The sequence below is a fragment of the Gymnogyps californianus genome, chromosome 3, assembly GCF_018139145.2.
Source record: "Gymnogyps californianus isolate 813 chromosome 3, ASM1813914v2, whole genome shotgun sequence".
In the NCBI taxonomy this organism is placed as follows: Eukaryota; Metazoa; Chordata; class Aves; order Accipitriformes; family Cathartidae; genus Gymnogyps; species Gymnogyps californianus.
Window position 1 is genome coordinate 121,533,673 of NC_059473.1, and position 26,431 is coordinate 121,560,103.

At 45.2% G+C, this 26,431-nt stretch overlaps 2 protein-coding genes across 2 annotated transcripts; both read right to left on the reverse strand.

The window, feature by feature from the left end:
• Positions 1–483: 483 nt before the first annotated feature.
• Positions 484–12,662, reverse strand: TDRD6 (tudor domain containing 6). The gene is made up of 6 exons (XM_050893985.1): positions 12,447–12,662; positions 5,192–12,026; positions 4,616–4,734; positions 3,431–3,520; positions 2,559–2,616; positions 484–978 (listed from the first exon to the last, which is right to left on the reverse strand). Exons 1-6 carry the CDS (start codon positions 12,660–12,662, stop codon positions 917–919), a joined length of 7,380 nt encoding a protein of 2,459 aa, XP_050749942.1. The 3' UTR covers positions 484–916.
• A 2,184-nt stretch (positions 12,663–14,846) lies between these two features.
• SLC25A27 (solute carrier family 25 member 27) lies at positions 14,847–24,951 on the reverse strand. Its single transcript, XM_050894750.1, has 9 exons — positions 24,849–24,951; positions 23,122–23,313; positions 22,259–22,343; positions 20,263–20,385; positions 19,389–19,501; positions 17,543–17,627; positions 16,777–16,869; positions 16,332–16,434; positions 14,847–14,918 (listed from the first exon to the last, which is right to left on the reverse strand). The coding sequence occupies exons 1-9, from the start codon at positions 24,949–24,951 to the stop codon at positions 14,847–14,849; spliced, it is 969 nt and encodes a 322-aa protein (XP_050750707.1).
• Positions 24,952–26,431: the final 1,480 nt, after the last annotated feature.

The following is a 26,431-nucleotide window of genomic DNA, read 5'->3' on the forward strand; positions in this document are numbered from 1 at the left end:
CAGCTGTTTTAAGAAGTCCTTACCACACAGTACACATGCAGCAGCAAAACCATTCCAGCAGGTGTGCTTCATATTTATAGGAAAAGCTTCATCCTTCATTGGTGCAATTAAGGCCATGTCATAAATACAAGTTCTATTTTGTACATGACTGTGTGATGTTTCAAAGCATTCACCATAGCTCACAGTGCTCCAGAGAGCTGTTTAGGGTCAAAACAGAACCAGTAACTGCAGAACATGCATAGCTACATCTAACTGCAGTAGTACAGCTGAAGAAAGATACTCGGTATGCACACAGCATTTGGGCTTATACATAGGGAAAGAACACAAGTCATTAACAACACTGATCAGTACATGCCAGGCAAAGCTTTATTCCAGCTTCTTCCATTGCTTTACAACAGCACCAAATGCAAGACTTGAATCCAAAACAACTATGTTCCCCTACAGAGAAAAAACTCTTTCCCCCCCCCCAAAAAAAAGATAGCCTCAACTTTTCTTAGAGAAAAAAACCCCACACACTGAACAATGCAACTTTCCAAAAAGCAAACATCAGAAAGCAGTATTGTGTACAGTAGCCTATACAGCAACTCACAAGAAACCTTTGTTCAAGAACCACCCACCAACAGCTAGATACAAGTTAGTGCACACCCACATTCAGTAAGGAATGCCAGTCAAGAGGCAAATTGTTATTTAAGTAAAGAAAGTACAGCCTTAAGAAGCCAAGCTGACGATCACAGTCTACCAACAAGCACTATTCCTTGACAGGGAAGTATGGTAGTGACAGGCATTTGCTCAGTTAGATAGAAGAAACACTCAATGCTTTGCTTGTATTCTTGTTCCCATGAAAACACATTTTCATGGGAATGTCTGTGTACACAGGTACTTGTTCAGCTTCATGTGGTGAACATGTCACGTGGTTTCAGGAACACTGGAGGACATGAGGATCTTCAGCTAAATCTGAACTGCAGCCAGTTTGCTTTTCTACAGGGAATAAAAACAGATTAGACCCATCAAGACGTTTCTGTAAACATGTATAAATGCATCAATATTTAAAGTCATAGCTCTACAAGGCTTCAGACTAAATGTCATCAACATATTGGACCATATTAAAAGACTACACTTATGCAAAGTTATCATATAAGGATAGACAGTTGAAACAATGGAACTGCCCAAGAGATGAAGCAAGCAGTGCTCCCGGATTTCAGTTACGAGTTCAAGCCACTCCATCCCTCAGTGGGCTTAGCATAAGGCACTGCAGGAGTTTTTGCATCCTGTGGATCGGGTACCTTCTACTCAAACTGCCTTTCCAGGCAGTGGCCAACATGTGCAGCAAGATCCAGTTCTGTGCCACATGGTTGCATGACCTTAGCTCACGTTTTCTGCGCTGTTGCTGAGAGGGTACATACACTAATACTGTGCAAAGTATTCAAGAACACAGACAGCGGGCAAATTTGGACAATAACAATTAGCAGCCAAAGAGGGGAAAAAACTAAAATGAAGTGGTAAAAACTGTAAAAGTATTATCAAAACCAGAAACAGCAAGATCAAGAATAATCCTGCATTTGAGCGATGCAATTGAGGGAGGATTTGTAGATTCACCAGTTTAACATTTTAATCAAGTTCTTTTAACTACTTTTTTGCCCAACAGGTAACTAGATCTCTGTTGCAGGCTTCATTATTTGTTACCCGTAAACCAGTCAGCTTTCAGTACAGTTGTACTGAAATACAATTACCAATTCAATCACTGAAAACACAAATGCTATCTCTGCTTAAGCTTAGTTCAGTCTCCATCAGGCAACCACTGGTCAAACCCAGGAACAAGTTGCCCAGAGAGGTTCTGGAGTCTCTGTCCTTGGATAGATTCCAGACCTGAAAGGAAGGTCCTAAGCAACCTGATCTAGCTGACCCTGCTTTGAGCACCTCTAAAGGTCACTTTCAACCAGAACTGCTCTATGATTCCATAGATTATAGAAACAGTACATAAGCAGAAAGAACCTGTACTATTTTCTTTGGTACACAGAATAGGTGTTTGCCAGTAACACTTCAAAATTTTTAAGTAACGATAAAGATGTACATGCACTATTCACAAACTATCCGTACAAGATGGTATTATTATGGGTTTAGATTCAGAGACCAAGATCTACTAAGGGATTGGGGCATTCAAATCCCAAACTACAATGCTTAGTAGAGTCACCTTGCCTCAGAAATGTGAGCAAGAGTAGCATACTGGTGGCCAATGATCAAAACCCTACCAAAATCTATAACTTAGGTATACCACCCCAGCTTGTCCAAGAGGCTCAATCCACTAGGGTGAATAAATAAATACTAAATTGATTTCTAATCAAGACAGAGTAGCAGCTTCCATTGCATGTATTCACCATTAAACTGCCAGTACATAAGCTAATGCTACTAAGAAAATTACAACAACAGTATTAGAGTAAATACAAAAGCTCAAAAAAGTGTTTCAACTGTATTTTCTAAAATAAAGCATTTTCTAGAAAATTGGAAAGCACCCAAACACCGAATACACAACCTCTTTGGGAGGCTTAAGGTAGTCTTACCTTGAAGTAAGGACTCTTCTGGTAAGGACTGCAAGTTTTCTGTTGCAGGGGTTATTGCCTAAACAAAAGGGGACTGTTAGGAAGCTGGCACTATTGCCAAGATAGTTTTCCATTGAAATGCTTCCTTTAATACTAGACTAACTTTTTACATCAGCACTGCTGGACTCTTATTTACCACTGTTTTCCCCCCTTATAACTCACTACAGAAGCCTTCTGCCCACTTTTTGCTTTGATGCAGAAACTGCATGTGAAGAATGAACTAGAAATTCATTCTGTTATCATTGTCAGTAGCATGGCTGACGTCCTGAGTTTTGGGTTCCAGACATGAGTTTTTCATTTGTTAGTACTTCGTGAAGAACACTGGTGAAAACCTTACTATCATTTCCCAATTACTTTGTAATAGACATATTTTTCATGATTTACCAGTTAGTTACATGCTTTACTAGCATGATGGGTCAAAAGCCATATATCAGCAGCATTGTGCTACAGTTCTTGATTAATAGTAGTCTTCCAGTAACGTTTCTTCCTTCGAGCTGTTTTCATTAATCTATTCCCAGACTGAATTCACAGTCCTCAGGCCAAATGGCTGACAGTTTATATAAATCCATATAAATATTTACATAAATTATATTAGTTATATTGTAGATATATACAAATTTCTATAGTCTCCATAGAGATCTATTAGAGAAGGCAGGACACTATGATGTCTTAAAGAAAAATACTATGCTTCTAGCAGTTGGCATGAATGCACAGATTAATGCTACTTTGCCTTTCTATTCTCATGGTGACACAGGAAGAATCACAACTAAACTCGGAGCCCCCTTTCTAAAAATCGGTACTGTCCTGTGCAGTCCACTACCACACCACCATACCTCAGATGATCTGCAAGCCCAGTCAGGAATACCGTTCCAGACATTCTCAGGATCCACAATCTCCTCATTGCCACTGGAGAGATTCAAGACCTGCACAGGCAGAGCCAAATTTTATCTAGCATAGCAGTGGATCCTAAGAATACGCTCAGCAAATAAGACATACTAGTAGGAAAACGCAAGTGAGGGCTCCCTGCCTTTGAGAATGCTTTCAGTCTGGATCTTGCAAGGAAAAGCAAGTTAACCTCTAATAAAGCTGAATATCGCTACTGAATCTGCTCGAGGCTCTCCTGGGCTTCTAACCCAAGTATGGTGAGAGAGGAAGGCTGGAAAACACCTACTAGGTCAGAACCAGTAGGAAACTGATGAAGAGGGATATCACTACATACCTGACACTGACGCTCATCTGAATACAGCTGAGGTTAGCTTTAGATACCTAAGGAATCTACTAGCAAAAGAGCTGACTTTCATGATCTCAGGCCTTCAATCTTCCAAAAAGTTACTTTTATGAAATGATCTTTTGGATTTGCAACCTTAAATTACAACTCAAAGGCCCTTTTATGTAAGTATAACGCCTGTGCATATATGTACATACACACACACTCCCCCTGAACTGGAGGAAGACTCCTCAGTTATCCCATAGCTTAAACAGCAGTAGAACAAGGCAGCCCAATACTCTACTGTTAGAAGTTAACTCCCACCAACCGCTAATTCAATACACGTTTCACTGAAGGAGGAATAGTTGTGTATTCATTATTAATTACAGCATAATTTAAGTTTCTTCCCAAGTTCCTACTGTTCTAGCATTAATTCCTCAAAACATCAGTAAAATAATGCCAAGTTCCATGAGCATTTAATGGTAACACAGCTCCACAGCAGAACATTAACTTGCAGGCCAGACAGAACCACACACATATGAGTAGGTATCTCAAACGGGAGCCAGATCTTTCCGTCTTCCCAGACAACGCAGGAGAATAAGATGTGAAGGGAATATCAAGTGTTGACATATAGCATCCACTCTGTTTGAGACACTGCTGTTTCTATGTAGCCTGTAAGTCCAGAATCAGCCTTTCCAATACCAAGTCTTAAATTCTGTAATAGACTTCTGTAAAATATTCAAAGTTTGGAGGAAGACCAAAGAAGGACCAGATCTTAAGAATGCAGAAAGAGTATTCAAACCACACTTACCCTGGTACCTTTTTCAGATACCTCCAAAATGCGAGCCTCGCACCATTTTAGAGAGGTCCACACCACACATTTGGAACCAACAGCAAAGCCCTTCAGATTACAAGTATAGTCATTGTGTTCTACAAAAATGATGACATATCAATGAAGGAGGAAGAAAAAAAAAACCAAAACCCAAAAACAAACCACAAAAACAGCCCCTCCAAAAAACTCAAATGCTTCACAACCCTGCTCCCATACACCCCTTCCCCCTCCAAACTACTTTTACTTAATAAATATTTGAAAGTTAAAAATTTGTCATCCTGAACAGTCTTGAAAATGCATTTCATGTTCAGAAATAGATTTCCAATCATAAAATCATTAATCTCTCAAAGTAAGATTAGTTGCTCTTACTGTCACATTATCCATGAGATACTTACACTTAGTCTGATGTCCTTAACCCATCAAAGCATACTGATGTTAACACTAATGTAGTAACTTATTAGGGAATAAACATTAGGTTTCTACAAGAAAGCTATTCTCATGTTTGAATGTGCACAACGTTTTGATTATTTAACTCCTTCAAATCAGATACTTTACCTGCACCACAGTCAGCCAAGTTCTCATTCTGCTTTTTTTCTACTTCTTCATCCCCAGGCTTACAGTCTGAAGACTGCACACGTGTACTTGCACATTCTTTAAATGAGTCAGTCAAGTCTTGTTTCATCCATTCTTCCACATAACAGTCATCTTTCTTCTTCTGCCACTCCTTACGTTTCTCAACTTTGCAGTCACATGATTTTACAGTGCAAACAGGCCTCTGATTTGTTAAGTCTTTTGTAAGAAATGAAAATTGACTTCCACTATTTGCAGAACTTTGCAGTGCAGCGTGTTCCAACCCTAACGAGTCCTCCTCCCCATCTTCCTGAGATGGCTGCACATCAGGCAGCACCAGTTCCAGAAGCTGCTCAATTTCGGTACCTAGCATTGACAGCATGTCATGGGTCTTCAGGTCCAGTTGTTTCTCAGATCTACCACCAGATGAAGACAGCCTTAGGGGAGAAGGCTCTACTTCCATCCAATCTTCTTGTATAGCTTCTGCTTTATGAATTCCAGACAAATTCAATTCCAGTTTCTTTGCCTTCTCTCCCAAAGCAAGCTGAACATCAGACGGAATCAGCTCTACTGTCTTCTCTCCATCGCTAACTGAAGGCACCAAGTTCTCTCTCTCATTAAGCGATGGTAAAAGTTCAAGAAACTTCAGAGCTGCAAACTCCTCCATCTCCTCACTCACAACTGGCAGCTCAAACGATTCCTGTTCCAGCACTTTCTCTCTTGCTTCACTGCCTGAAGCTGTCTGCATTTCAAGTGACTCTGTTTCCAGAGCTTCCTTTGTTTCTTTACCAAAGGAGGTCTGCACTGAAAGTGCCTCCAGCTCCAGGATGAGCTCTTTTAGATCATCATACGAAGAGTGCATTTGTAACTGATCCAGTTCTACTAACATCCCCGTTTCATCACTTGGAGACGACTGTACCTGGAGCACTGGCAATCTTTGCAGTTGTTCTTGTTTGCTTCCTAGGAAAAGACTGGCTGCTGAAGCACTGCCTGTCAGTTCTGCTTTCAGCTCAGCATCCTCTCGAAATGGTACTTCAGATAATCCTTGTTCTGCAGCTTTCATTTCACTCCCCAAAGTATGAAGACTGCAGCTTCTCATTGGTTCTAGTAATCCATTGTTACCGCTCTCTCCTTCGGATAGAGGTATCTCTTTATCAAAGTGGCTTTGATGCTCAGCTGTTTCACATCCATCATCAGCCTTCCCAGACAAATACTCAACAGCTCCAACTGACAGATTTGCTTCTACAGTATTTAAACACTCAGAAGTTACACCCAGGAAAGGTTCAGAACAAAGTAAAGCACTTTCATTTTCTTCTTGAGCTAATCCACAAACAGCAGTAGTTTCTCTTTTGAGACAAAGACCCATATCATTGTTTGAACATCTGTTTTCCTTTAAGGGGTTCTCAAGGTTTGAGAAAGCATTGTCACCAGTTCCTTTATTAGCCTTCCAAAAAGACTTCATCTCTTCATTAATACTCCTACCAGAAGCTTCCAGCTTGACAACAGACAGAGGGACTTCAGAAGCTTTATCTTCCCGTGTTTCTATTACTTCAGCTTCTAGTAAGAGGTCTTCAGTCATATCATAAAACTTCTGTTTTGCTTGACTAAGCCATGAGCCCTCTGAGGAACTGAAACCTGACAGACAGCAAGCAAATGCTTGATTAGGTACTCTGACCAATTCACACGGAATCTGTCTGACCATCTCCATGCTAACAGCTTCCTCACTTCCATAATCCACATGTCTAACAACTACGTTGTCACCTCTTACGCTGCTGACTTTAGCTCTGTAGAACTTTCCATCTTGACTATATTTTGCTAGACAAATATCACCGCTTTTAATACAAGATCTACAATTGTTCAAAGAGTTTAGTCCAAGGTTTTCAGCTTCCTCTATTTTTTCTTCTATGTAGTTCATGTCTTCTGTATCAGCACTGTGACTCCAGAAGTATTCTGGACCATTTACCACTGTGACATAAATTTTTACAGTCTGACCTGCCTCTGGAAACTTCCAGATAAATGACTTACAATCACTTACACAGGAAGTTTCATTTTGTGCCAGAGGAGGCAAAGGCTCACATACAGTTACCATGTCACTGTTCTCTCTTCTATCAAGTATTTCTGTTGAACAAGATCTTTCCCTACTTGCAAGATTTTCATCAGCTAAATCCACTGTTATTATACCCTGATGGTCACTGAGAATAACTTCCCATTTATCCTCAACCTTCTCTACAAATTCACACGTTAGCAGAACTTCACTTGTTCTCTTGGTGAAGTAAAGCACTGCTTTCTCTGCCCAGTCTGTATTTTTTCTGCATTTAAGTCCACCTAGGAAGCAGTGAATGCTTATTGCTGGAACAGATGACAAGTCTTCAGGGAGTCTGTGCGCTTCATCAACACTAATTACTGAAGTATTACCATAATCAATATATTGTATACTTATCAAATTGTCAGAAGTCTTCTGTTTTACTACAGCTCGATACCACAGGCTGTCTTCTGAATAAACAGCACTGATTAAGTCTCCTGCTTGGAAAAGTTGTCCACAAGGGTTCTTTGCTTGTGTCCTATTGTTTAAGCTTTCCGAAATGCTGTTAAGCTGAGCCTCGTCACTTTCTAGTTGAACATAAAAATCTAGCGGATCATTTACATGAGACACATACACTAACACTTTAAGAGCTGGCACTATCTTCTCTTGCAGTAGATCAGATACATTTTTAAGTGTTATACACCCACCTTCAGTATCAGATTTAATATCTGACTGTGTATCCATCTGGACAGAGAGCAGAGACTCCTCCCCTGCTTTATCTAACAAAAAAGCATCCTTCTTACTGCTAAGCATTTTATCAGATTGTAGTAATCCAGCTGCCAGATCTCCCTTCGTAGCAGGCTGGAAAAGGTTTACCTCTTCTTCTTTGAAGTGCCTTTTGCTACTTCCCCCTCCTCCCTGGGCTTCAGATGTGCATTTTTTTCTTTCAAGAGGCCTACCTGCATTTAAAGGGGACTCTGCAGTCTCATTCCTCTCATTCACATCTGTATCTCTAGAGCACAAAGTTTCATTTTCTACATGCCTACACAGTCCTGTATTGTTTATTAAGCTTAACTCCTCCTTCAGTTTTGCATTAATTTGAGTATTACCATCAAACAACTCAATCAACAGTTTACCATCAGATTCCTTTGCTACTACTATCGCTTTTAATTGCCGTTCTAGGACGGCTTGCTTAAACCATGTTGTAGCTTCTTTGGGAACGTTAGATATATCAGATAAGGAACACTTTATGGCCTGCATTGGCAAAAGCAAGATATCGCAAGCATCACTGGGTAAAGGAAGCAGATGATCTTTCTCTATTGTCTCTGTGTTCCCAAAATCCACAAAGAAGACTTCCGTATTAGGTTTTGTTTTTATAATTACTCCCCTGTACCAGTGACTGTCAGTATACTTTGCTAGACACAAGCTCCCAGACTTTTGCAAGGTTTTTAAGCTGGTCGTTGTTTCACTTAGGCGACCGATGTTATCTGTGAGCTGTGCTAAGACATCTGCGCATCTCTCAAGTTGGCAGTAAAATGTCCATGGATCCTCAACATGTGTAATATAAATGTCTTCCTCACTCCCAATTTTGATACCGTGCATAGAATAATAGTAAGAATGAAGCTGAACTGAGGATATCAGAGGCTTTTGAGGAGATAAAGGTCTGGCCACACCTCTCTCGGTCAGAAACCGGCAAGCACTCTGAAAAGGTGTCATTAAATCTACAATGTTAAATAGCTCCTTATTGTTTATCGAAGCCAAGGCAAATATCGTACACTTCAGTTCAAAGTGAGATGACGAAGTATCAACAAACTCCTGAAAAGCCTGAATTGCTTCTTCATCCCAAGCAAAAGGATCCTGACCATTTGGTTGGATTAAGTTGTAAAGGCTGCACCTGAAAGCCTGAGCCTCTAACCTAAGAAAGCGTTCATTAGTTGAGCGGAGGTTTGTTAGAGAGACCAGCTCTCTGTTGCCATAGTCAACATATATGACTTCTACTTTTTCTGCAGAAGGAACTTCACTAATAATTAAAGCCCTGTACCATTTTTCATCCTCTGAGTACTGGGCTAAACATACAGAATTTGGCCAAGCATGTGGCTGGGATGAATTTTTACAATACTCCTGAATTTCAGCCATTAATACCTTAAGGTCATGGCAATTTCTACTTAACTGACACCAAAAATAACTAGGACTTTCAACATACGACACAACAACATTAACTGTACTCCCCACTTCTAACTGACCTCCATCAGAGAAGCTTGGCTTCATTTCCACATAATTCTGTCTCCAAGAGATGGGCAGGTTTTCCACGCCCTCATACTTCTGAGCAGGAAGAGATTCACTTTTAGAATTGTGAATGGCTGCAACAGGGCTCATCACAGCCACATAAGGATTAAGTGCTCTACCACTTCTCTTTAGATCAGATTCTGCATTTATTTGGTTTTCCTCCCCAGCACATGCTAGGGAAGAGGCCTGGCTCACAGCCTTATCGGATGATTTCTGTAGAGTCTCAGGGATTTCACACCTCTGGTATTCAGCATACCCTCCCTGGGCCATGAGTTTACTTACGCTTTTCTCTCCTAATTGGGACTGGTCAAAAATTTCAACCATGTATTTGTCCCCCTGCGCACTCAAAAACCGAACCTTTAGTCCCTTATTCAGTACAATCTCTCTGAATGCAGACACAGATGCTTCACTCCAACTCCCTCTCAGAGGGGAGACACCTGCCAAACAACACTTCAGAGCTAAAGCAGGTAGCTCCCTGAACCGAGGGAGCAGCTCCTTTACGGCACACCGATCTACAGTTTCCGTATTGCCTCTGTCCACCAGGTGTATTTCTACCCCGCTGTCCAGTATGCTAGTGATCACCGCTCGATAAAAGACACCCTCTTTCCCACTGGCACAACAAAGGGATCCAGGCTGTAGGTCCCACCCAGCACCACCCAGCTTCGTGGCATGGGAGTAAAAATTCCACATGCTCTGCCTCAGCTGCCTGAAGAGTCGGCGATGCTCATGGAGCTGCAGCCAGAACTCGGACGGGTCTTGGAGGTAGGAGACCTGTGCGTCATGGAACGCATCCAACTTCAGATGCACACCAACTATAGGAGCAGAGGCCAAATCTCTGTGCGTTAAAGCAACAGGAGGTGCTCCTGGTGGCAACTCCAGTTCTTCAGCTGTGGACTCTTCTACTTCCAGCTGCCCCTGAGCCTCAGTTTGGCTGACCTGAGTATGGCTGCTCACCAGGCAGCAAGCCTGCACCCCAAAAAGATGGTTCAAGTTGATGCCGTTTTTGCCATACAGGCTCACATAATAGAGATGCTCGAAGGAGTTAAAGGCTTTGATGCGAGCACTCACTCCTTTGCCTAGCACCAACGCTTTCAGCTCATCAATCTGCGCTGGGGACCAGCCACAACCCCCATCTGAGACACCCTGAAGAGCACATCGGTAAGTCACCACAGGCATACGAAAACACTCAACAGGCAAATGGCGCAGGTTAGTTCTGGTCACAGTCTCCTTCCTGCCATAGTCCACAAAGATCACTAGAGCCACTTGCTGGTCCTGCTCCCCAGCAATAAGCTCCAGCAGGAGTGCACGGTACCACTGGCCATCTATGCCACGGGCAGCACAGGGTGAGCCCACTTTGGGTAATAAATCCTGCTCCCACCGGTCATAAGTGTGGTGCATGGTATCAGAAAGGCAACGGATCTCCTGGGACAGGCTCTGCAACTGGCAGTAGATGTGGTGTGGGTCAGAGACATGGGTCACTAGGACAGGCTCTGTCACACCCAACTGAAGCTGCGGGTAGAAGTAATCCGAGGCAGGTGACACAGGCTGATATGAGAGCAAAACATGGAGCAGCTGTGGCACTGCAGAAGTTACAAGGGAACATGCTGGAGGCTGCAGCTTGAGCTGGTTCCTTAAGTGGCCGTAAGTTAGGCAGCGCCTGAGCACCTGGCAGAACCAACTGGGAGCAACCTGCCTGGCCAAGCCCAGGTGATGCATCTGGGCAGCAAGCTGGGGCAGCTCAAGCACTATGAGCTGCGGCGTCATCACCTCCTGCACCAGGCCTGACACCTCCTTGCCATGCAGGTAGCTGAGGAACTCCATAGCCTCCACTGTCCAGGTGCAGGTTGGCGCATCCCCACAGGCTGCCACCCTGGGGCCTCCAGAGGGCATGACATCAGCCACTATACAGCCCAGCACCTCCGGGGGCAGGCGGAAAAGCTCCTTGCAGCCCCGCGCCAGGTAATAGGCAGACGTGACCACCGTACAGCCCTCATCGAGCAAGAACACACGGTAGTCCTGGCCACGGCGACTCACCACACAGCAGCGGTACCAGAGGCCGACCACCTCCACAAGGCCCAGGTCTCCAGTACATAGCTCAGCCCCACCGGCCACCAACCCGTCGGGACGTGGGGCAGCCACCAGGCGTGGTCCCACCGCCACCTGGATCTCACGGCGGAGGCGGACGTAGTCAGCACTGCGCTCACCCAGCAGCCCCCACAGCCGCACGACAGGCACCTCGGGGCGCAGGCCCACCGCGCAGACCCGCAGGGTCACGGTAGCGCCGGGGCTGAGCATCCCCGGCCCGGAGCTCACGCCTCCCCCTCTGCCTTCACCGCCCGCACGAGGCCAAATGGCCGCCCTCCCGCCCTCATAGGGCACGCGCCGCCCACGTGACCCGCGGGGAACCGTTACGCGGCCGCCCAAGTGGTCGAGTCCATTTTGATCCCCGCGGGGGGGTAGGGGGAAAGGGGGAACGGGAGGGGCGGAGCGGGCTGATACATCGGGCCGGTCCTGCTAAACCGAGACTGCTCGGAGGCGCCACAAAGAGGAGGGTTATCGCCGGGGAACGCTGGAGCCGCAGGGCTCAGCCCAGGCCGCGCTGCAGCTGCCCTCGCTCGGCGTGGAGCGCTCCAACGCCGGCTGTGTGGTAGCGGAACGGCCGGGGGGCGGGGTGAGAGGAAAGCCCTCCGAGCCCGCTTAGCCTCCATTGGCCAGAGCGGGCGCCCGGGGCGGGGCGTGCGGGCAGGGCTTGGCGACTATTGGCCAGCGTGGGGCGGCAGTGTGAGGGTGGGGTGGGGCGCTCAGGTCCGCGGCGGCGGTCTGTGAGGGGCCGGGCGGGGTGCGAGGCTGCCAGCCGCCGGCAGCCATGGCCGGGCGCGGAGCGGGGGCAGCTCCCGCCCGACGGCTCTCTCCGGCCTCGCCGCAGCCAACCTCCCAGCGGGGCAGGGGCGCCTGAGGGGCGGGCTGGGCGCGCAGGGCCGCCCCTCCGCCGGCAGCGAGGCCCTGCCGCAAGCCTGCTTCAGGCTCCCTCAGCGCCTCAGGTGGAGGCCGCCCTCCGCCTGTCACCATCCGATCTGCGCCCTCCGTCTGCGGCCGTCCCGTGACACGGGACGCCTGCCTCCGCCAAGTCGTGGCTGGCTCAGCCATTTGCAACACGGGGAGGGTGACGCCGGACTGAGGGACAGCAGCGTCCGGGGCTTTCGTGCCTATGGATGGGGCAGCCGCAGGCAAGCATCACCTCTCAGGGCCTCGGGAAGTGGCAAACGTGGGTGCTCTGTTTGGTGGCCCCCTCCAGATAGCCTGGACTGTCACACTGCTCCGCTTCCTCTGTTAGCTCTGCAAATGTGATTTCTCTCTGGTTTCATCCCCCTTTTCCCAGGCAGACCTTTGAGGTTTTGATGGGGCTGCCTTCCAGCCTTAGGGACAATGGTCAGAAGTGGAGGTGTGAGGAAGAGGAAGGCCCAGGACTTCAGCGAGCCTTTCTTAGGCCACAGGAGAGTCCAGCCAAGGAACCTCAGTGCCATCCTTGGGCTAATTCTTGGCTTCTGAAACTGAAGCTGGTAAGTCTAAATAAATATGGCCAAGTGCTTCATAGTGTAGAAACTTCCGCTTGAAAAATTTGGAATTACAAAACACTAAGAAGTAATGCAGAAAGTGGCAAGTTTTCCTGTTCAAATTATTTATTTTTGTAATACAAAATACTAGGAATCAGGACTGTTACGAATCTCTTTAGTGTTTCACGCTCAAAAAAAAAAAGAGCTTTATTAAGAGTTAAAACAGTTTTTCACTACAAGACTTTTAAAATTACTTTATTTAACTCAATAGATCAGGTACTTCTGTATATCCATCATCAGGGTTGTCTGAGTAACAGGATTGCAGACAGGACCACTCAGGATATAACTGAAGATGCAGCTTTGACTGCTGGTTTATAATCGCTGGTGATGGTGTGCAAGAAGCAAAGAACTCAGATAAGTTTCTCAGGCTGACAACTAGAAAAATAACAGTATTTCTGAACAAAAACTTCTGACCCCCCAATAATGGTGAGATTAATTTTTTCCAAGCTGGAATCACACGCCCAAATGCATGCAGCCACAACAGATCTACAATACAATAAAAAAGTAGAAGTGCAAGCCAAGACGACGCCCAAACTGTATTTAATCAGACATTGGCACATTAAAGATACTAGTTGCAAAGACTAGTCTAGAAGAAATCCTGAGTATTTACTCAGAGTGCTAAGTCTCGTACCATCATTTCAGTACTAGATATTGCTGAATCAAAGCCAGCTTTGTTCTGTCTACGTTATGATGGCTTTTGTACTGCATTTTTGCCTCCTGATTGCCAAAGATGAGCCTAGTGGCAAACAGCAGTAGTCCCCTTTCCTATGAAATCTGGAAAGCTTTAGGTTAAAAAAAAATAAAATCACTCATATTCATACATTTTGTGTTTTTTTAAGAGAACTTTATATTTCCAGCTAGATTTAAAATGGGCAGAGCATGTACTTCCATGGAAAAGTGGTACCTTAATGACCCAGTCTGCCACGTCAGCACAGGGACTCTCAGGACAAGTAGTTCAGCTTGGTCCTATGGACAGCATGTGTATTATGAGTCATTCAAGAGGGGCAGAGCGAGCTAGGCTTTTGATTTCCTGGGTACAGGACTGCATTTCACTCATCGATGTTACTCCAGTGGTTGAGTGAAGAGGTCAGGCAGTCTCTGGGAAGTAAGACGAACACAAACCCTTCTACCTTTTGTGCAAAGCAAATTTGAAATCAGGTAAACTGCTTTAATGTTTTTCAGTACCTAGCACTGCAGGCTTGGTTTGCTGAGGCATCAAACTAATGAGAGGTAGTTCTTTACGTGTGTGCAAATGTAATAATAACAAAAATTCCCAAATAATTTTATGGACTGCTTAGCCACAGAACATGTTCAGTGCTGTGTTGTTTAACCTGCTCTTGTCCTTAACAATAGGAACCATCTCTATTATCAAACAGGCAAACAGTATTATATTTTACTTGCTTGGTAGGGTTTTTTTTAACCTCTGTTTACTGTTTCAGACAGCTGATGCTGGCTGCCAGTTGAAGTATTATTGTGACAATTTTATCCTGTGGATAACTTACATTTCATATAGCAGTCTGCCGAGCAAATCGTATCCTTAAGTCACGGCTACTCCTAACCAGTAAGGACTGGATTTGGGGCAGCAACCTATACATGTGATCCTACTGTAAGTCTCCTAAATGAATTAGTTTCCTGTGGGGTGGGGATGCCTTGTGGAATGAGAATCCAGCTTTCCGATTCTTCTTTGTTTTGTGAATGTTGAAGTGGTTTCACGATTTTAAAAAGAACTAACTCCACAGATCCTTCTGATCTGTTCATACGTAAGCCAGAATACCAGTGACCAAGGAGCCTGTGAAAGCAAACACTGAAGTTAGAAGCTTAAAAAAGAAGTGACCCAATAAATAAGCCCAGTAGATTAAACTGTCTCCTCTTAAAAATCATATTCTTAAGCTCAATCTCACAGTATGTCTTTCATACAAAAATCGTAGTGTTGTATATGGTTAAAGCTACCCAGTCCTTCACAAGACACCTACAACTTTTTTTTTCAGCTTGCCAACCCATAAATGTTTGACCTGAAATGTTTCATACTTGGGGGCTATTTCAGGCTGAATGCTTTTTAAATTTTTTTTAAAAGGGTTTACTTGTTCTAAAACCTTAATCAGAAAATTACACTGTTCTCCTTGCAGAAAATTTATATCCTGTACCCATTTAGTTGAGATGCTTTAATTTTTTTTTTTTTGGCAATAGATTGGTGTTTGACAAAAGGCTGCCTTGTGCCTAGGAAACACCTTTTCCTGCTCCTCTGAAACACCCACTAAACATTCCCAAAATTACAAGCCTTTGGGAAATCTAAGTTGGCATATGCTCCATGGAAATTTTTAGCTCAGTAGTAAACTCACAAAGACCCCATCAATACTGAATGTGCTCCGGCTCAGGGACACAGGGACTAAGCAACTGAGCAGAACCTTCCTATAATTGCTCTTACCAGAGGCTGCGGCCACTGTTGTGCTCAGTTACATTACAGAACGGAGGCTTTTGCCTTCGATCTTAGTGCTCAATCTGGTAAGTGATTGAGGATTGAAGTGATTCAAGGTCTTCAGTGTCAAGACCTTGAAGCCAGCTGGCAGAGTATAGACATAGCCATACTGTTAAATTCTTATAGACTTAAAAAAAAAAAAAAAGGTGGTCACATCTAAATTTGCTATTGAGAATTGTCCCTTGCCCAAACTGACAGGCAGACAGCCAAGTTCCAGTTCCCAGGCTCTGACTGCTGCTTGAATTAATTGTACAGATGTAGCTTTAATGGCCCAGCAGTATGCAGGAGAAAGCCGCTAGCCTGAATACAAGAGGGGTAAAAGTGAGGTCCCGGATGGAGCAGTAATAAAGCAATTCTGGGATCAGGAGAGGAGGAATGAAAGTAAGAGGGATGCAAAGGGAGTCCAGGGCTGGGAACAAGAAGGGAACAAAGGAGAGTTTAGGAAGGGAGAAAGGAGGGAGCCTGCAGTTGTAAAAAAAAAAGCAAGGAAAATCCCTAGCAATTAAGCAGGACAGCATTTTCCAAATCAAAGAGATGCAAGAGGCAACGTGGGGGAAGTGACACTGCATGTGGTTGTGTCATCCACTGCATTCAACTATGCTAACTGCAATTAAATAAATCGAGAGACCCAAATAGTTTTGGAAAAGTGTTGACGCAGAAAGAACTCCTTACGTTTTAATGCCACGTTGTTCAACTGTCTTGTAAAGAGAGTTAAAAGGCACTTACCATTCGCATCCAGGTTGGTATAAAGCCTTTGTATAGAGACATAAACCCTTCACCCTGTACAGTTTGAATCAAGCAGTCCGTGGAAGACTTATACAGCAGACCTCTGGCAATGTGCAAGGAGAACAAATACTGTTAGGATTACAAACATGCAATTGAAAAAAAATCCCACCCCCCCTTGAAAAATAATCTGTATCAGATAAATTTGTACAAGCAAGAGCTCTTTTGTAAGCTCATTGGATTCTCATCGGAACTGAAATCCACTAAGTAACTGGGTATGCTTAGGTGGCTATCACAACAAACCCCCCTGGACGTGCAAAACTAAACCAATAAAATCATCAGAAAGATGAAGAGCAAATCAGAGACTTAGCACTTCACTCCCAGTGAAATCAATGAGACTCAGGGTTTCAATTTTCTACTGAAAAGTCAGTCTCTGAAGCGTCTGTACCTTCCCTGCTTGTCTCTCGGCTGGTTCATTATCCGGGTTTTGACCACATCAGCAGGAGTTCCCAGAACAGCAGCTACCAGGCCAGAACAGCAACTGTCAATAACAACAGATACTTAAAGAAGAAACTAAGATTTATCACAACAATTTAAGCATCATGATTCCAGTTTTAGTAGTATATTAAAACAGTTATCATAAAATCATGAGTAATAGCTCATAACTTAACATAAACTTGATTTGGGAGGAGGCTTGCTGGTATTGCTGTTGCTCAGATGTCCTCCCAGCGCCAGCTTCCCTCACCTCTGTGTGCAGTTCTGAGGCAGGGATAAAGGACCCACAATGGGCAATTTATGATATTGTTTATATAAAGCAGATTTCTTCATAATTTAAGGAGTAAAAGAGGTTGTTCTGCAGAGTTTATATTGCTCATTCTTATGGTTTGCTAAAATTAAAACTGGGTTAGGTAAAATAGTAGCAATTCTAGAAAAGTGAAAAATCCTGTGCTCTCACAGATGTGTGAGGTGTTTAAATGCATCAGCAAGGCACTTATAGTGAGGACAGTTTTGTAGCAATGGTTGCATCCTTTGTCGTGTGTCTTTTGTACAAAAATGTCCTCTCGGGCAAAAACAGAAAGTAGTTATAAAGGTGCATTTTATCAGCAGTATCACGACCAAAGAATAGGGACTTCTGCTGGCACAGACAGGCAGATCAAGACAGCAAGGCTGGAAATGCTCCACAGCGGAAAAGGGATAATCGGGGAATACAGCACCTGGCAACACTGTGAGTCACGCTATTGTCCACAAGTGGCGTGTTCAGAAGCAAAAAGTGTTTCACTGAGTCGTAAGTGGTCAGATCTGTAAAGAGGATAATGAGAAAAAACAGTATTGTCAGAAGTAAATGGTGTCTGTGCTGTTCATTTCTGACATAGGATGGAGGCTTGGCAAGACCTAAATTTCCAGTGCAGCTCCTCCCATTGGCACAGCTAGCACTCTGCCCCCAGTTTCTGATGGTGGTTGTGGCACCTACGTCCTGTGATTAGACATGTGAGTACGTGCTCCCTTCTACTACTGTCTTCTCTGATTTACCCTACAAATGATAAAATGGATCCCAAATGGAGAATTCTGCAAAATAACTCATTAACCAAACCCAGAAATGTCACAGTAAGGACGGTTCTACCTCTCCCACCTCTGTGCGAGTGTTATAAAAATGTTAGAAACATTGGACAAAAAAAGTAGATGATGTCATGGAAGTTATGTCATGTTCTTCTGAAAGCAGACATGAGTTATGGCGTCTGGGCATCTGAATGAAAGACAGTGATCTGAAAGTTAACGGCAGATCTGTGTTACATTTCCAGTGTCCTGACCTTAAAACTTAAGAGCCCAGCCTACTAACCAGGATGACCCTCCCAGCGCTTTGTAGTGCTTTACAGCCCAAACATACCCAGTGGAGATCATTTCTCACTTGTAAAAGAGTTTGCGTGTTTAAGTTTACATGCCGAGATTGCACGTTAACGTTGTGTATGGAGATACATACCTTAGTTAATAGTATTCTATAGCACTCATTTAACAGCTCCTGCTGCAAACATCCATTCAGTGATTCCTTTACTGCTGCTTAGCAAGGTGTAAGCTTACACCACCTCTGATATTCTATCTTCAAAGATATTTTTTGGTCATGCTGCTAACATATCCTTGTGCTGAATGGCATAGAAATTAGTAGCTGTCACGCCAAAGAAATTTAAGGATGCAAAATAAAAAATTGCCAAGGCAATGCTATAATATGTGCCACCAAGTACAGAGCAAGTGTTTATGGTGGGCACCCACAGGCGGTGTCTTTCAGTCCCAAAGACATCTCCCTCCTTACTTTATAAACAGAACCTCAGGAAGGAGAGCAAAGACCGTCCAACATATCCTAGCAGTTTTGGAGAGACACCGGAAAGCTCTATCTATATGTGGAAGGAGTGAGTGCTGCTTGGATCAGCCGAGCGCTCAGGCAGCCACTTCACCTTATAACCCTCAGTCCCTGCCTGAACTACACTGTAGGTGTACCTGTCTGCAGCTCTATCACACCATGCCTGGGCTGTGGACCTTGTTGATCTGGACACTGACCCATGGACCGTCTCCCTAGCTCGACCTTGGACCTTTCTTACCACCATGGACCTGCTGGTGATCACTGGGCTGTGTCTGACCCTGGTGACCCTCACCAGACCTGATGCTGGCTCAGCTTCCTGGCTTGGCCTCAGACCTGCCTCATCACCACGTGCTTTCCTGAGGATCTGGATCTCGGTGGAACCTGGCTGCCTTCGCTGGCTCTGCCCTGCTTGCCTTGCTTGGGCACCGGGGAGCTTGGTCGTGGCCGGCGAGGTCCCTGCTCTGCTGGCTGTGGGACCCCCTCAGCTCCCAGCTCACCATCCCTCAGGCTCAGGCACAAAGTGTTATTTTTAAGCAACTTGATTTCCACAGGAACAAAATGCTCAAGGCAGAAGTCACCTGCAGTGCGCTTCAAACAGGTACCCAGAGTAGATAACCACGAGATGAAGACCAGGGGAGTAGCTGACCTCTCCTTTCTTAAAGCTTAGATGTGGCCTTAAGCGCTGCAGACCAAGTTATGAAATTCACCTCCCATGTTCACCAGGGCAGCTCTCTGGACATTTGGCACCCATCCAGCCCAAAGCCCCCGTATTCCTCCTTCGGACAGGATCTTCATAAATGCGTGGTGCACTCCTCGAAACCTGAAAGCAATATGCAACTAGTAGGTAGAGAGCTCAGCTGTGGAGAAATCTTTGCATATTCCAGTGTTTTGCTGCACCAGGTCCTCACATAGGAAAGGCAATTTATACCTGCAAGGATCTGGCCCTCCGGATCCATTTTTTGATCCATTTTTTGATCCATCTTTGACTTTCATGCCACGATATTTTACCAAACATAACAGTTGCCCTGGTAAGCAGCAATCTGGTCGCTAATGACAGACGACCCTTTGATCCCACAGCTGGGTTGCAATGCTAAATGTACAAGACACCAAAAGATGCCAGCAGTTTCGGATGTAACGAGCAATATGTCTCGGTATCTGCAGGAGGGTCTCGAGCCCTGCTGTCTGCAGGTGACCCAGCCCTTCCCTGCGCCTCTGCATCCTGCACGAGCCATTTCCCCCATCCTTTCTTCCAGCTTCCCTTCTTCAGAAATCATCCTTCCCTCCCGCCGGCAGAGCGCTGTCATGGACATGCTGTACTTGTTGGATGGGCGAGGGTTTGTGGTCTCTGGGACCAATACATCAGAATAAGGAAGGCGAGTATAAATGGAATAAGGAGGAAGTCTCGGATCCCCCACCCTCTCCGCTGCCCAGAGCCACTGTGTGCCTCCCAGGCACTGCTCTTCCCCCGAAAGGGCTCTGAGCAGCTGGGGAGAGGGGGTGGCAGAAAACAGAGAGAACCACACCCTCAGCCAAAGAGTAATCATTAACAGGAAAAAAACGCCAGCTTTGAGAGGAACCGACCGTAACGGCTTTCCTTCCAACTTCCTTTTTCCTTCCATCTGCATCTGCACCTTCACCAGATCAGTCGGGCTGGCGAAAAACTGTCCGATGGCACCCGCAGACATGCCTCCAACTACAGCTTTCCTGCCAAACGGGAAAAAAAAGTGCTCCAGAATACACTGAAAATCTTCACAAATTGCAGTGCTGGAGCTGAAGAGTTCAGCAGCACAACCCAGGTGAAACAAGTGTAAATGGTTATTCCTTTTACTAACAGCCAAAGTTAAGGTAATTGTGGCAACTGCAGGTAGTAGTCAATAATACTTGTCAATTTTAAGAAAGGGTTAAAACTTATCTGGGGAAAAAATCAAGTTATTATACGTCGCCAAGATGCTTTGCTTCCTCTCCAGGTTACATTATGCTCCTCACTTAAGGTTTAAAGGCAGGATGGCAAGGTACACAAATAAGGGATGGTGCTCCATATATTATAATAACTGAATGCCAATCTGAAATTCTAAACTGCTTGCTGATGTATAAAACTTTTCTTTATCTTCCATTGCTACTAGATGAGTTGTGTTAATTTTCTGGTTCTACTTATTTTGGTAGAACCAGAAATTTCAGTATTATCCATAGTTCCCCCTTCACGTAGCACCAGGCACAACAAGTATTTTCTTTATAAATCCCATCCTAAAAACAGTTACATTTTGGACCAAAGATTTGATTTTGGAGTAAAACACTTGATTGGATATGATAATATGTATGATTACAAAAGTACATGACCGACATTTCAACAATAAGGATTTGACAACTAGAAATTTCCAATTTTTGCGAAACTTCTATAAAAATCTGCTCATTCCCCACAGGCAAAGAGCTAATTCTGTAGCTGTATGCTGCTTGCATTGTCAAAAAAGGGACTGAGCGAGATTTAACTGTTGCTGAATTAAACTTGCAAAACAAAGACTTCGGTTTTGCTTTTTATAGGGATCACTTGTCTCCTCAGGAAGGATGCACAGATTTAACTTAGGCTGACATCTGTCATACACACATGAACAAAATAGCATGTTTTCCTTCACGATCTGCCTCTTCAGTAGCCAGGAAATTTCCATCTCTCGGGCTAAGATACAACACCAGAATCAGCAAACCTTCCTATTCCCCTTGCTTATAATCCAATGGCATAATAATTTCTTACCCAGGCAGTACGGCAAGCAGCAAACCAGCAAAACGTTGCCATACTGCTGCTGCACAACACATAGCGGGACCCATCCCTTCAGCAGCTGGAAATCTGAGATGTACCACCCCTCACTTCTTTTCTGCAAAGCCCCAGAGGACATTTGAGATGTCCATCGTACCTTTGGAAATGTATCCTCACCCCGTGTGGAGCTAACCAAGCTCTCAGTGACCTCGGAGCTGAGAAGGGCACAAGCTGCAAGTCCAGCTTGGCTCAGCTGAAGCTCTGGTTTGCATTACCCAGGCAGCTGTAGGATTAGTCACGGTTACTCACGCTGGTGTTGGGTTTGTGCAATTGCTCACGGCTTCTCTGGCAGCTGTTGCACACAGCTGTACAGTCAGCCACGACTCACCTGCACTTCCCAACATCCCCTGGCCCACAGAGAAACAAAAGAGCTGCCACTACATCACAGACCTTGAGTCATGGTCAAGCTGCCCTGCCTCCACTCTGATCCAGGCTAATTCCTGCCAGCCCAGGCAAGCTGCTGATATCGATGCGGTTTATCATGTTTCTCCGTCTCTTCAGTAGAGTGTCCTTATTAGAGTAATCACGGTCCTAGTTAAGCCTCTGAGAAACTTATTTCAATATTTCTTAGTCCTCTTCCCAGCTGAATGAAAAGATAACCGCCCTGAAACTAAAATCAGAAAGTCCGTATCAGTGCTTAAACGCCTGCTTTATATTTACCCTCTTTAGGGTAGGCGAGCCATGAGGAAAAGACAGCTTTTAGGGCTGCAGGACTCCTACAGTAAGGACGATCCCCAGACAGGCAAGAGCATAAATATGCAACGTTACCAGAAAGGAAAGCTTTCATCCTCAGACCTGCCAAGCACGGAGTCACGGAGATGTTCGTACACAACCATCCGAACGCCAGAGTACACTGTGGAAAACAAAAGCAGGAGACAATTCTTAGGTTTGCCATTTCTGGAGGTCATGCTGTGATACAGAGGTCAAGAGATTGGTTGTAAAGCACTCCAGAGCTCGCCTGGGTGAGCTGGTCACTGCTCTCACGTTCGTGATCAAAATGGGGAAAGCGAGGGAGCTGCCTGGTAGCAATGCTAGAGCCAGAACTTTTTAGCATCAGAGAATCTCTCTGGCTGAGCCATACGTCTGCCAGGAGGCCGCACAGCTTATGCCCGCACGCTGAGGAGATGCGACCGCGTTGCTTCCCTCTCAGCTGCTGCTAAGCACAAAACCTCCCACAAGTGCTTTTGAGGTTTGTTGCTGTCACCGTATTTCCAAATAAAACACAGAAGGCTGTTACCTGTGGCCAAACCACTAATGTATTTCTTCATCCTAGCGCTTGCAACCTTATCTTTTTTTCCCAGCCCGTTCCCACTTCCCTCAAATAAAAGATATTTATTGTTCTGAGGACTCTGAGTGCCTGCTTGCACTAAAGACCTTCCTGCAAAGATGACAGGGAAATTATATTTTGTTTTCCCAGAAGCCAGAATAAGGCTGTGAAGGAATGGGCAAGAGAGGGAAGAGATGATATTAAGCTAGAATCCCATATATTGCGAAGTGGGATTGCAGGGTAGACTGAAGGAAGTCCTCGCAGATATATTTAAAGTACAAGAAGATATGGCAAGCTCACTCCAAAAGGCTGTTAGCCACAGAAGGCAGGACCCAAACTTGTCCCATCACGAGCAGATAATCACCTATGTGGCGGTAGACGGCCGGTGTGGCTCCTTGCCAGAGCTTTCCTAAGCCCTCCTCTCGCACGATGCCAGCCGCGGTGCGCAGCATGCCGCGGTAAGGGACCGCCTGGCCGCCGGCAGCTCCTTTGTGATGAACAGCAGCTTCACCTTGGACCTGCAGTCGAGTTTTCGTGAGATCCAGGGGAAATGTCACTGAAGAGAAAGAGCAGGGAACAAACATGAATACAAGTGCAGCTGCGGGGAAACCTGCCACGCTGGTAACATCTGCACCGCAGTCCCCCCTGCCAGGCAGCCAAGGGGGCTGTGCAGGCACCAGCAGGCAGCAGGGACCGTACCCAGCGGGGATGCAGGCGATTCGTGGAGCACAGGAGATTCATGTCCAGATCTGTTAAAAGTGGCTCTGGGCAGGAGTAACCAAAATACATTCCCGTCAAACACCAAGCCTTTCTCCCTTATTTCTTTTTGCAGATTTGTTACACAATACGCGTACATTCCAAGATACTCTGGATTGAAAATCCTGTTCCAGTTACTCCCCTGAATAAATATCGGTCAAATCTCTCATCGAGTGTGTGGCCTCTCCAATTCTGCCCAGCATAGTGGCAGCACACGTTAACAGTCAGGAACAACCCCACAGTGGCCATCGTCATGCAGACACACATGCAGGTGAGCATCTATCCTACAAACCACCCTAAAACATGCTGCTTTTCTGATGCAGACACAAAAATCATGTTTAGCCTGTTATTTCTCTCACTGAAATAACTGGTGGCCAGGGAAGGTAGTCCAACTCAATCTCAGCTTCCCAGGGCTGCGCCTGAAACAGTACGGGTACATAGTTGCTGCCTGTAATTTCAGTTCCAGGCCAGGGGTGTCTCACTGGGTGATGGACCTTCCCAGCCTGTCTCAGGCGGCGAGTGCCCAGGAGCAGGGGTTGTCTTTGTTTCGATACCTCTGCGACACACCATGCTCCAGGGTCCTTCCAGAGCAGGACTCGGAGGTACTAGGGGAACGCAGTCACCGCTCAAAGCCTCAGCAGTTTTACAGTCTATTTGTGCATTAAGTTTGGTATTCATGTTTAAAGATTAGCAAAGATTGAGAAGTTACAAATCATTAGAGCAATGCAACAGATTTGCCTGTAAGAGCTTGTAGAAATTATATAGAATATGCTGAGAAATATTCCAGATAAGTTACTGATCACAAAGTAGTGCTACGCAGATGCCAGGGTGCTTCTTTCCTGCATTTCAGCAAGCAGTTTACTATACTCCATTTTTAAAGACATCTCCACTGTAACCAGAAATGTAAGATTCGATTTTTCTTTGATTAACCTGCATTAACTATGAAAAGCAAATTCCTGAAGAAGTCAGCCCCTTGCTACTAACTTAGGCAACAGATCATCCTGCCTCTTTAGTCTTCTTCCAGAAACCCAGCAAGCACAAAGCTTAAATTAGTCACAACTGCTCTGTGTTAATGACTGCAGCCCTTCGGTCTCAGAGGTGAAGATTTCGACCTGAAAAACCCCTCCCTCCAGCCACAGTCAGGTGGCATAAAACACTTGCAAGGCTTAAATTTTTGAAAAGTCACGACCAGCAGAGTGGAATGAACAGATTTGCTGGAGTGGAAAAGCCAGAGCAAACATTGAGGAATGAGGCATTTGGGGACTGAAATTCCCCCTGCCCCCCGTAAGTAAATTTTGACCCCCTTCCCTCTCGGAAAATCATCGTGAGTTGTACCTAGTTCTGCCACAGCCGCTGCACAGGCTGACAGAGCGAATCTGCTGGCTCGGGGCCATCTCTCTGGAAGAGGTAAGCTCTTCTCTTCTTCTGCAGGTGACATCTAGCGCCTAACATGAAACAAGGCTCACCAGCCACCCTGCGAGGGTCTGGAGCAAAAGCAGACCCTAGCTCAGCTCTGTTCTGCGTCATTTAGGAGGCAAATTGCTGAAGTTCATGTTTCTCCAGCGCCAGCACCAGGAACCGCAGCAGCCCAAGTGCCTCCTGCAGAGCTGCAAGGTCCTTGTGCAGTGACACAAGAGACTCCTGCGCAACAGGCTCCTGGGAAATGTAGTCTGTCACCAACGCTACCCTCTGCCAGGAAACTGGCAGTGCAGGTACAGTCGCACGCACAGTTTTGCCAATTATCTGCATTAAAAAAATATATTGTTAACGAGACCTCAAGATTATGAGAACACGTGTGGGATCTGTTTGCTTTATGGGGTGCTGTCATTGACAGCAGTGCCTCGGGAGCCCCAAACTGCATCCCTGTGTCAAACAGCTGTGCAGGCATCCGAGACGGATGAATTGATCCGGATCTAATTTAACGAAAGCTGCATTAGCAAATCTGCATGCCGAGCTGGAGTGCTGAAGTGCTTGTAGCAATTCACGTCTCCTGGGGATTAGGCACAGAGCAGTGCAGCTTGAGCAAGGGGCTTGCAAACCTGGGAAGACAGAAGCCGATCTCTGCCCAAAGCCCCATATGTGAAAAGTTTAAAGCTTTTCCTGGCTGAATGCTGAAGCCCTGTTAATTGCATGCCAGTCCTAATTTCTCTTAAATTAATGTAGGCGTATTTAGGTTTGCATGAAAAAAAGGGTAAGGCATGTGCTGTTTAAGAGAAGCTTTTCACTTATCATTAAGGCTCAGCTGAATCACTAAGTTAATCATTAGCTATTAATCACTAATCCTCATGCTGAGGATCTGAGGATTTTTTAGGTCACAGAAACTTATCCCAGAATACCTCCTCACACCCCAGTCTGACTGCCTAACATTTCAGGGTGCAGTTCTGGTCACAATGATTCAGACAAATGAAGGGAGCATTGCAGGTGAAATACTCGGCTAAAGTCAGATGAATTTATCTCGTCGGTCACCAGTAATTGGTATTAAATTGGATCCTTGTTTGGGTTAGAATTCATTAGAATTCATGGAGTGATAAACTACTGACAAAACCGTGATTAAAATGGGAAGAAGGCATATTGCAATTTAATGCAAACATGCCTGGCTGCACTGAGGGTATGAGTGGTTCAGAGTCTTATTCTAGACGGTTTATGCAATCTGCTGTTGGCACTTCTGTGCCTCCCTCCATAGCTATTCTCTGGGCTTGGGTCAGCTTGTGTCACTATATATCAGCCTGTATATCATCAATTCGTAATTTAGGTTGGAGAGGACCTCTAGAGGTCATCTAGTACGATCCTCTGCTCAGAGCAGGGATCACTTCAGAGTTACATCAGGTTGCCCAGGGTGTTGTTTTGTCACCTTCTGAAAACCTCCAAGGATGGGGATTTCACAACCACAGCCTGCTCCAGTGCTTAACCACTTTGTG